This window comes from Triticum urartu, chromosome 3, assembly GCF_003073215.2.
Source record: "Triticum urartu cultivar G1812 chromosome 3, Tu2.1, whole genome shotgun sequence".
In the NCBI taxonomy this organism is placed as follows: Eukaryota; Viridiplantae; Streptophyta; class Magnoliopsida; order Poales; family Poaceae; genus Triticum; species Triticum urartu.
The window spans coordinates 692,151,986-692,163,540 of NC_053024.1; the positions used below are offsets into that span (position 1 = coordinate 692,151,986).

Below are 11,555 nucleotides of genomic sequence, written 5' to 3' on the forward strand. Positions count from 1 at the left end.
GAAGGAACTCCCACGACCTTCATCATGCATCTCGCTGTTCCCACCACTGTCTGATTTCGCCGCTCTACCATGCCGTTCTGCTGAGGCGTGTAAGGAGCAGTGAGGTGTCGCTGGATGCCGAGATCAGCGAGATAGGTTGTGAGGTCATTTGAGTTGAATTCCCCGCCTCGATCTGTCCTGAGTGTCTTGAGCTTGCGACCTGTTTCTCGCTCAACTCTCACCTGGAATCTGTGAATGGACTCTGCGGCTTCATCTTTGCTGTGCAACAAGGACAGCCACATGTACCTGCTGTGTTCGTCCACAAGGAGGAGGAAGTACTTCCTCCCACTTGGTGTCGCGGGCGAGATCGGTCCGCACAAGTCGCCGTGAACTAGCTCCAATGGCTCTGAGGCGCGAAACCTCGCTTGCTTCGGGAACGGGACTCAGCGCTGCTTTCCAACAAGACAAGCGTCACAGACCTGCTCGCTGTGATCAATCAATGGCAGCCCGTGCACCATGCCCTGACGGGCCAACCTTGCAAGCCCATCGAAGTGCTGATGGCCAAAACGGGCGTGCCACCGCCATGCGTCCTCGGCGGCGTGCGCAGCCCAGCACACAGGCCTGACAAGCTGGAGGTGCACGGCGTAGAGCCTGTTGCGTGCACGAGGTACTCTGGCGAGGACGCGTTGCTGGTGATCGCGGACGGTCATGAACCCGTCCTTGACAAGCGTCGGGCAGCCGATCGCGTCCAGTTGGCCGATCGAGACGATGTTCGTCTTCAGCCAAGGGATCCAGTACACCTGCGTCAGGGCCCCGTGATCTTCTCCGCCCACGGCGAACAGAACCGTTCCTCGGACACGAATTTCCACAAGGGAGCCGTAACCGAACCTCACGGTGCCGGCCACTACCCTGTCCAGCTCGGCGAACGCAGCCTCGTCGCCCGTCATGTGGTTTGACGCACCTGTGTCCAGGTACCAGGCAGGGTCGACGTCGGAGGAGGAGCGCCGGAGGACAGCGCGTGCTCGCTCTTCGTTGAGGAAGACGTGCTCGGCCGCGCCTGCGGCGGACAACGACACCTCCTGGATCATGAACATGGTGGGATCGCCATCGTTCTCATCGGCCGGAGCCTGCACGAGATTGGCCTCCTCCCGCTTCCCCTGGTTAGCACGGTCGCGCTGCGCCTTGCGGCATTCGCGCACCCAGTGGCCGTCGATGCCGCAGTAGTTGCACCTCCCGTTGCGGCGCGGTGGATTTCCACCGCCATCGACCTTGCCTCCGCCATCCCTGCTCTAAGGACGACCCTGTGGCTTCTTGCCTTTTCCGCCGCCACCGGACGAGCTATCGCCGGCGTGACGATTTCCCAGACGGGCGCGCCATTCCTCCTCCGCCAGGAGCAGGCGCCCACCTGTATCTTGCTCCGGCGCGCCGCGGCCTTCCGACGCCGCCAGGCGCCCACTCAGCTCGTCGATGGAGAGGTCCTTCAGATCCAGCAGCGTCTCTATCGAGCACGCCATCTGGGAGTATCTGGACGGCACGACGCGCAGGATCTTCTGCACGCCATCGAGCTCGAAGGTGGTATCTCCAAGAGCTTGCAGCTCCGTGACCACACTCGAGACACGGAGAGAGAAGTCCTCGACATTCTCACCGGCCTTGAACGCGAGCGCGTCGAAATCCTTCCGCAGCTTCTGTCGACGTGCTTCCCGCACGCGATCCACACCGACACGGAGCGTCTTGATCATGTCCCAGGCCACCTTTGCATCGTCCTTGGCAGCCAGGATCTGGACCATCTCAGGCGGCACCGAGCTCAGGATGGCGCCCAGGGCCTGCCTCTCCTGCCGCTCCGGCGCGTCGCCGGGCTCGATGGCCTCCCAGAGTCCCACGCCCTGCATCTTGACGCGCATCAGGATGGCCCACTCCGTGTAGTTCGTCTTCGTGAGTAGTGGCCACGAGACGGCGCCGCCGCCGGTCTCCCTCACTATGGTCTCCCTCACCACCACTTCACCGCCGTCACCTCTCCGCATCCTGCTCCGTCCGCGGCTCGGTGAGCGCACGTGACGTGGCTCGCCGGTGGGCGATTTGGATCCAGCAGCTGTCGTCGGTGGTGGTGTACCAACCATGGCGATTCAGAGGCTCTAGTACCACTTGTTATCACAGGATCTGAATCACAAATGCGAATAATGGATGAACTCACAAAGACAATGACATAGAGTGTTTTTTGCGTTGCGTTCAGTCTGCAACTTTTCGTTGTTCTTCTCTTCCCTTATTCAGAATTACAAGCAAAGGGTGAAACTGAAGGAAATATGCCCTAGAGGCAATAATAAAGTTATTATTTATTTCCTTATAATCATGATAAATGTTTATTATTCATGCTAGAATTGTATTAACCGGAAACATAATACATGTATGAATACATAGACAAACAAAGTGTCACTAGTATGCCTCTACTTGACTAGCTCGTTAATCAAAGATGGTTATGTTTCCTAACCATGAACAATGAGTTGTTATTTGATTAACGGGATCACATCATTAAGAGAATGATCTGATTGACATGACCCATTCCATTAGCTTAGCACCCGATCGTTTAGTATGTTGCTATTGCTTTCTTCATGACTTATACATGTTCCTATAACTATGAGATTATGCAACTCCCGTTTACCGGAGGAACACTTTGGGTACTACCAAACGTCACAACGTAACTGGGTGATTATAAAGGAGTACTACAGGTGTCTCTAAAGGTACATGTTGGGTTGGCGTATTTCGAGATTAGGTTTTGTCACTCCGATTGTCGGAGAGGTATCTCTGGGCCCTCTCGGTAATGCACATCACATAAGCCTTGCAAGCATTGCAACTAATGAGTTAGTTGCGGGATGATGTATTACAGAACGAGTAAAGAGACTTGCCGGTAACGAGATTGAACTAGGTATTGGATACCGACGATCGAATCTCGGGCAAGTAACATACCGATGACAAAGGGAACAACGTATGTTGTTATGCGGTCTGACCGATAAAGATCTTCGTAGAATATGTGGGAGCCAATATGGGCATCCAGGTCCCGCTATTGGTTATTGACCGGAGACGTGTCTCGGTCATGTCTACATTGTTCTCGAACCCGTAGGGTCCGCACGCTTAAGGTTACGATGACAGTTATATTATGAGTTTATGCATTTTAATGTACCGAAGGTTGTTCGGAGTCCCGGATATGATCACGGACATGACGAGGAGTCTCGAAATGGTCGAGACATAAAGATTGATATATTGGAAGCCTATATTTGGACATCGAAAGTGTTCCGGGTGAAATCGGGATTTTACCGGAGTACCGGGAGGTTACCGGAACCCCCTCGGGAGCTATATGGGCCTTAGTGGGCCTTAGTGGAAAAGAGAAGGGGCTGCCCAAGATGGGCTGCGCGCCTCCCTCCCTCCCCTAGTCCTATTAGGACAAGGAGAGGTGGCCGCCCCCCCCCTCTCTCTTTTCCCCCTCCGCGAATCCTATTCCAACTAGGATTGGGGGGGGGGGGGAATCCTACTCCCAGAGGGAGTAGGACTCTCCTGGCGCGCCCTATGTGGCCGGCCAGCCTCCCCCCTTTGGTCCTTTATATACTGAGGCAGAGGCACCGCAGAAACACACAAGTTGATCCACGTGATCTATTCCTTAGCCGTGTGCGGTGCCCCCAGCCACCATAGTCCTCGATTATACTGTAGCGGAGTTTAGGCGAAGCCCTGCTGCTGTAGTACATCAAGATCGTCACCACGCCGTCGTGCTGACGGAACTCTTTCCCGACACTTTGCTGGATCGGAGTCCGGGGATCGTCATCGAGCTGAAGGTGTGCTCGAACTCGGAGGTGCCGTAGTTTCGGTGCTTGATCGGTTGGATCGTGAAGACGTACGACTACTTCCTCTACGTTGTGTCAACGCTTCCGCAGTCGGTCTGCGTGTGTACGTAGACAGCACTCTCCCCTCTCGTTGCTATGCATCACATGATCTTGCGTGTGCGTAGGAATTTTTTTTTTTTGAAATTACTACGAAACCCAACAGAAACCCCACGATCCGTAAGTCTCGCGCCATCCCACGAGCGGCATCGTGTGTCCACAGGAATCGGTCCTGGATCGTTGGGCGATGACCAGAAGAACTACTCTTATCAAAAGGAAAAAAACTGTCTACTGAATAATCTGAACTAACCTGCAGCTGTCGACGACAACAGCGTGACGAGCTACAGTGCGAAAAGAACAGAGATAAAAGACTAAAAACAGAAAAAAAAATGCACAAGGATTATTCAATAGAAAGTAGTTTATATTAAAATGTTTTAAAAAAGACTTATATTTAGAAACGAAGGAAGTATATGCTTGCCGCAAAAACAAAAAAAAGGGAGGATATGCTGCTGTACTACTAGCGGGTGACTTGTCCACTAGCCCGCCAATGAATTATTGGTCGATTGCCGCTGCCTGCAGCAATACACAGGACCAGCCTTTGTCAATCGAGACAGCCTGCCTCGCCACTAACCTTTGTCCCTCCCAACTCCTCGCCTCACTCTCGACCGACGGGCGAGTTCCCCGGTCGAGAATGTCGTCCAGCGGCCACGGCGCCGTCGACGCCCGCACCGGCTACTGCGCAGCAACCAAGTCGTTCCTCAGCCTCCGCGGGCCGCTGCCGCTGCCGCCCGCCGACGTCCCACTCACATTCCCGGCCTTCGCGCTGTCGCTGCTGCCGTCCCCTCTCCCCGCCCACCCCGCGCTCCTCGACGCCGCCACCGGCGAGGCCGTCTCCTACCCGGCGTTCCTGTCCCAGGTGCGCGCGCTCGTGGGCGCGCTGCGGTCGCGCGTGGTGCCGCTCGGCCGCGGCGACGTGGCCTTCGTCCTCGCCCCCGCGCGGCTCGACGTGCCCGTGCTCTACTTCGCGCTCCTCGCCGTCGGCGCGGTCGTGTCCCCGGCCAACCCGGCCCTCACCGCCGGCGAGGTGTCCCGCCTCGTCTGCCTCTCCGGCGCGTCCTTCGCCTTCGCGGTGTCCTCCACCGCCGGCAAGCTCCCCGCCGGCCTCCCCACCACCCTCCTCGACTCCCCGCACTTCCGCTCCCTCCTGCACAGCGACCATGGCGAGAACCAGTCGGCGCCGCTGGACGCCGGAGCAGTGTGCCAGTCAGCGACAGCGACGGTCCTGTACTCCTCCGGCACGACCGGGCGGGTGAAGGCGGCGGCGGTGCCGCACCGGAGCTTCATCGTGAGGGCGGCGGGGCTCCGTGCCCTGCACCTGCAGGGGAAGTCGAGGAAGGCCAACGAGAGGACTCTGATCGGCGCCCCCATGTTCCACACCATGGGTTTCTTCTTCACGCTCAACGGGCTGGCGCAGGGTATTACCACTGTTGTGATGACGGAGGCGGCCGCGCGGGCTGGGTTGAGGGGAATGCTGGAGGCAGCGCAGCGGTGGGAGGTGACGGAGATCATGGCGGCGCCTCCCGTGGTGCTGGGGATGACAAAAGAAAGGTGCCGGCTCACGAGTCTACTGCGGGTGATCTGCGGCGGCGCCCCTCTGCCGAGATCGGCGGCGGAGCAGTTCCCGCGGCGGTTCCCCCAAGTGGACCTGTGCATGGTTAGTGTTTCCACTGAGTTTGTCTAGGGCAGGTCTACATATGCCCTAATTATTGCACATATAAATGATTTAATCAAACATAAAAAATATCACACGAATCTCATAGTAAAATCATGCGGTAGTAGTGGTGGTACGGCGGAGCTCCGTCGATTACGTCCAAACGGACAAACTCGAGGAGGAAGGAAGCGCGGAAGACAAACTCGAAGAGGAAGTGCTGCCATCCGCTCGAGAGCCGTACCTGCAAGGACTAAAAAAACTTGACCTAAACTACTAGCCGGAGCGGAGACAAAGTGAAGACGGATCCACTGGCTCGTTGGTGAAGTTTAAAGTGAAAAGTTTACGCTGCATGCCTAGCGTTAGGGAACAAAATAAGGGAAAATCATGAACTATCTAATATTTGTCTGCAGACATTCTACTATAGTTTGAATCAAATATCAAAAAGGCCATCACAGATTTGAGCTTGTCAAACATAGTCTGGTGAGATATGTGAAAAGGTGTCAGCAGTATCAATTATGAAACACCATAATATCCCACCTCAAAAATAAAAATAGAAGTGTCTTAACCTTTATCATCCAATGTTGTTTGAGGCAATAATTTTGTTTTAGATAACTAGCCAAAGGCCCATCCATGTGAAGATTTAGTGACCAAGAATGCTTGGTTGCATGGTAGCCAAAATTTAGGTAAACATCATTCGGAAACTCTAAAACTTGCCAAAATTCGACTACTATAGGGAGGTTGGCAAAGCAAGATAGCTTCCAACCTAGTGGTAGTTATTTTTGTTTGCTTGCCCACATAGCCAACTTTTGACATCAAACCAGGCACTCCCTCAATTCAAATGAATAAGGCTTGCACGCACTTCACAATTGAACTTTGACCATATATTAGATGACGAACCAAATGTATGTTGTATATATATGTGATAAAAAAAATATGCCGGTGAATCTGGTTCAGGGTTATGGCGCAACAGAGGCTGGGGGCATATCCTTGATGATCGACCGGGACGAGTGCTCCCGCATAGGTTCCTCCGGCCGCATCTCCCACAACGTCGAGGCGAAGATCGTTGACATCGTCACCGGAGAGCCCTTGTCGATCGGGCAGAAAGGGGAGCTGTGGGTGAGAGGTCCTTCCATCATGACAGGTTACCTGCCCCACGAACATCTTCCTACAGCGCACATCGCCATCGGTTCACTGATATTGTTGTGACGCTGCACTGAGATCACTTATCGTTCTGTGTCCGCGTAGGCTACGTAGGTGACGACGAGGCGAATGCGGCCTCTTTCGATTCGGAAGGCTGGCTGAAGACCGGCGACCTTTGCTACATTGATCAGGACGGGTTTCTGTTCGTGGTGGATAGGCTCAAGGAGCTAATCAAGTACAAGGCCTATCAGGTCTGCTCTTGGCTCGTGAACAACGTATTATTGTCATATACTAGCAATAATTTGGCTCGCATGCATGCATGCGTGGTCCTAAACATGCATGCGTGGTCCTAAACTGAATACTGTAGGTTGCACCTGCAGAGCTGGAGCTTGTCCTGCAATCGCTGCCAGAGATTGTCGACGCTGCAGTGATGCCGTAAGTCCACTGAAACAATGATTTCGGGATGGATTTCACGACGGACTACGCTTGAAAAAAAGAACAAACAAATTGCCAATATAGCTCCTGGAGTACTGACAGTTTCAGTGAATTTGCAGATATCCTCACGAAGAGGCAGGAGAGATCCCCATGGCGCTCGTGGTGAGGCAACCCGGGAGCAAGGTCACTGAGGCGCAGGTCATGGAGCATGTAGCCAAGCAGGTCACGCCGTACAAGAAGGTGCGCAAGGTGCTGTTTGTCGACTCCATACCGAGATCGCCGGCCGGAAAGATCTTGAGGAGGCAGTTGAAAGACCATATGCAGTCTTGCATTGTGTCCAGACTCTGATGAAGCCTGTGTCCATCAGTGAGATCCTCTTCGGTGTAGTGCTGCACTGGGCAAAAACAAGACTTGCATTGTCGTCAGACATGGTCCTAAATGACGTTCCATCCCGTTGTATATATGTAGTATAGATAGATTTCAACCGTGGACTGCTCAAAGTTAATATTCAAACCATGTTGTACCGTCTAAATTTATTTTCCTTCGTGTAGTTGTACGCTTCGTCAAACATGGTCCTAAACCAATACAATAAAATGGAACATATTGGTGTTATTATTTTGGGAAAGTAGTGCACCCACCCAAGAAAACCTATCAAAACATTTCAAAAAAAATCTAAAACTTTGTGAAAATGATTATTAATAAATGTTAGAGAAGCTTGCCACGTTTGGTCATCAAACGACATCCGAGGAAAACTATACAATTTTTCTTTTACAAGTTTTGGTGAAACAGTGCATGTACATTTTGAGAAAATTTCAAGAATTTTGTCTTTTTTGTATAGAGCTTCTCGGATGTCATTTGACCACCAAAATTGGAAAGCCTCTCTAACATTTGTTGCATTAAGAGTGGGTGTAGAAAAACCACTCTCTATTATTTTCTTCCTCTAACTACCAAAGTGGCCCTCACAAATGCGAGGGCATCATCTTTAGTGTATCGAACATGCTAAGTATTCACATTTATTTTTCTCTATAAATAATTTGTGTATACAGTTAGGAGTAGAGCTGCGATGACACTAATCCAATAAGAGTAAACATGCAGTATACATGCCTGCTAGATCAATTGTCTTATGCTCACTAGATCAATTTTCAAGAAATTATGTGGGCTGTTATATTGTGCATAACTACATAAAGTAGCCAGGTTATGTAATCGTCGTCATAGCAAAAAGAGTAGCCTTGTGCTGAGATTCTTGGTTGCACACCGTCAATGCTCATGTTGATCGCTGCTTAGGAATTTCTTATGTTGTCGATAGTATCAACTATCCACATAACTATGGTGGTAAGAGAAATTTTACAATGGTTTCAAATTTATTATGGGTTCTAATCGTGAATCTATCCATCCCATTTTAGTAACACTTGTTTATGGAAATATTATCCAACGACCGGGGGATACCCCAGCGAATGCCCTGTTTGCTGTCGGATCAAGCGGTGCCTTTTCTTGGTTTCGGAATCGTTTTCTGGAATTGCCGCCAGGGACGAATGCTCTTTCTCTCAAAAGGAACTAGCGGCTCCTGCATGAGTGGCAGCCCGTTTACCACTTGAACTAAAGTGGGTTTTGTGAACAAATGTGCTTAAATAACTTTATGTATTTGAAATTAAATCATTTTAAATTTGTTTTTTCATTTGAAAATTCGGCTAAAACAATTCAAAAATCCAGAAATTTTCCCTTTCTGAGAGAACAAAAATCCCTATTTTTCCCATGAACATTATAAATCCCAATGTTGTCATGTTTGTAGAAAACACATTTTTAAACTTGCCATGCTTTTAGAGGTGATTTTTTCGAAACTTGCCATGTTTTTAAAAGTTACATTTTTATCATTCAAATCATGGCATTTTTATTATTAATAACATGTAATTTTATTATTAAGAGGATGGCAGTTATATTTATTAATAGTACGCCATTTTCATAATTAGTAACATGATACTTTTTATTATTAAGATGATGGCACTTTTATTAATAAGAGCGTGGCACTTTTATTATTAGTAACATGGCTTTTTTATTGTCAAGACGATGGTACTTTCATGATTAAGAGCATGAATGTTTTTTAATAACATGGCATTTTTATTATTAGGAGGATGGCAGTTTGTTTTGCATGGCAATTTTATTGTTAACATGATGATAGTTTTACCCAAATGATAACGCACACACGTGTGACACGAAGCAACATGGTTCAAATGCCTCCATTACCATTCATTTTGCCACGTCAAAACAGATGACATCAGCAGGAATCTTTTTGGTTTTTGGTTAAAAATGTTTTATCTCCTAATTAAAAATCCAATTAAAAATCCATTTTAACCACTAAATCCATCTCGACGAGATCCTCATAATTAGATTCCATGTTGATATATTTCGACGAAATTTTTTTGGGACAAAAGTTGCCATGATGTTTACACTATAGTTACCATAGTGTTTACACTAAAGTTGCCATGTGGCAATTTTAGTTTATAGATCATGGCAATTTTAGTATTTTGACCATGGCAATTCTAGTACTTTGACCATGGAAATTATTTTTTGTATGAACCATGGCAATTTTAAATGCATGTATCATGGCAATTTTAGTTTATGGTTGATGGCAAGTCTAGTTTCTTAATTCCTCGCTTTATAATATGTCAAATTTACTTTTAAAGGTAGAAGAAAAATAGCTGAAACATATCATTGCAACTTTAGTGTAAACACCATGGCAATTCATGTGCAATAGGCATGACAACTTTTAACCCAAAACAGTTGTCGAAACATATTGATATGAGATCTAGTGTCAAAGATCTTGTCGCGATGGATTTAATGGTGAAAACGGATCTTCAATCGGATTTTTCATTTAAGAGATTTAAAAAATAACTAGAAATCCAGAAAGATTCCTAAATGCATTCATGCGGTGACGTGACACAGTCTGTGTACTATAGGGCGTGTGGGCGGGTGTTGCTCCCACGACATGCGTGGGCATTATCAGCATCCTAGTTTTATTATTTGAGAGCATGACATTTTTATTATTGTTGGCATGACGTTTTTGCTGTGACGAGGATGGCAATTTTGCATTTTTTTGGCATGATATTTTTTATTATCATATCAAATAATAAATTAGAGAAACAATAGTTTTAGAAAGTAGCTTGGCAATTTTCATTTTTTCAGAGCACATGATTTATAAATTTATGTGTTTCTCTGTATTCTATAAGATAACATGCATTTTTTGTTGGGGAACGTAGTAATTTTAAAAAAATTCTACGCACACGCAAGATCATAGTGATGCATAGCAATGAGAGGGGAGAGTGTTGTCCACGTACCCTCGTAGACCGTAAGCGGAAGCGTTATGACAACGCGGTTGATGTAGTCGTACGTTTTCACGATCGACCGATCCTAGTACCGAATGTACGACACCTCCGCGATCTGCACACGTTCGGCTCGGTGACATCCCATGAACTCATGATCCAGTAGAGCTTCGAGGGAGAGCTTCCTCAGCACGATGGCGTGATGACGATGATGATGAAGTTACCGGTGCAGGGCTTCGCCTAAGCACTGCAACGATATGACCGAGGTGGAATATGATGGAGGGGGGCACCGCACACGGCTTGGAACAATCAACTTGTGTGTTCTAGGGTGCCCCCTGCCCTCGTATATAAAGGAACAAGGGGGGAGGCCGGCCGTCCCTTGGTCCGCCCAAGGAGAGGAGGAATTCTCCTCCTAGTAGGAGTAGGATTCATCCTTTCCTAGTCCTATTAGGAAGGGGAAGGGGGAAGGAAGGAGAGGGAGAGGGAGATGGAAAGAGGGACCGCGCCCCCTCCCCTAGTCCTATTCGGACTCCCCTTGGGGAGGCACCTCCTGGGCTGCTGCCCTCTCTCCCCCCCTAAGGCCCACTAAGGCCCAATACTTCCCCGGGGGGTTCCGGTAACCCCTCCGGCACTCTGGTTTTCTCCGAAATTATCCGGAACACTTTCGGTGTCTGAATATAGCCGTCCAATATATCGATCTTTATGTCTCAACCATTTCGAGACTCCTCGTCATGTCCGTGATCATATCCGGGACTCCAAACTACCTTCAGTACATCAAAACACATAAACTCATAATACCGATCGTCATCGAACGTTAAGCGTGCGGACCCTACGGGTTCGAGAACTATGTAGACATGACCGATACTCATCTTCGATCAATAACCAATAGAGGAACCTGGATGCTCATATTGGTTTCTACATATTCTACGAAGATCTTTATCGGTCAAACCGCATAACAACATACGTTGTTCCCTTTGTCATCGGTATGTTACTTGCCCGAGATTAGATCGTCGGTATCTTCATACCTAGTTCAATCTCATTACCGGCAAATCTCTTTACTCGTTCCATAATGCATCATCCTGATGTCTACTACACAACCTTCTTCTT

General features: G+C 48.9%; 1 protein-coding gene across 2 annotated transcripts; it reads left to right on the plus strand.

The window, feature by feature from the left end:
- The first annotated feature begins 4,420 nt into the window (after nt 1–4,420).
- On the plus strand, nt 4,421–7,743 carry LOC125545954 (4-coumarate--CoA ligase-like 7). Of its 2 annotated transcripts, none has more exons than XM_048710014.1 (5): nt 4,421–5,559; nt 6,511–6,697; nt 6,802–6,947; nt 7,077–7,131; nt 7,251–7,431. In XM_048710014.1, exons 1-4 carry the CDS (start codon nt 4,537–4,539, stop codon nt 7,125–7,127), a joined length of 1,407 nt encoding a protein of 468 aa, XP_048565971.1. In that variant the 5' UTR covers nt 4,421–4,536; the 3' UTR covers nt 7,128–7,131; nt 7,251–7,431. The 2 variants fall into 2 exon arrangements, with proteins under 2 accessions (XP_048565971.1, XP_048565970.1); XM_048710013.1 differs by having other exon boundaries at nt 4,422–5,559; nt 7,064–7,131; nt 7,251–7,743.
- Nucleotides 7,744–11,555: the final 3,812 nt, after the last annotated feature.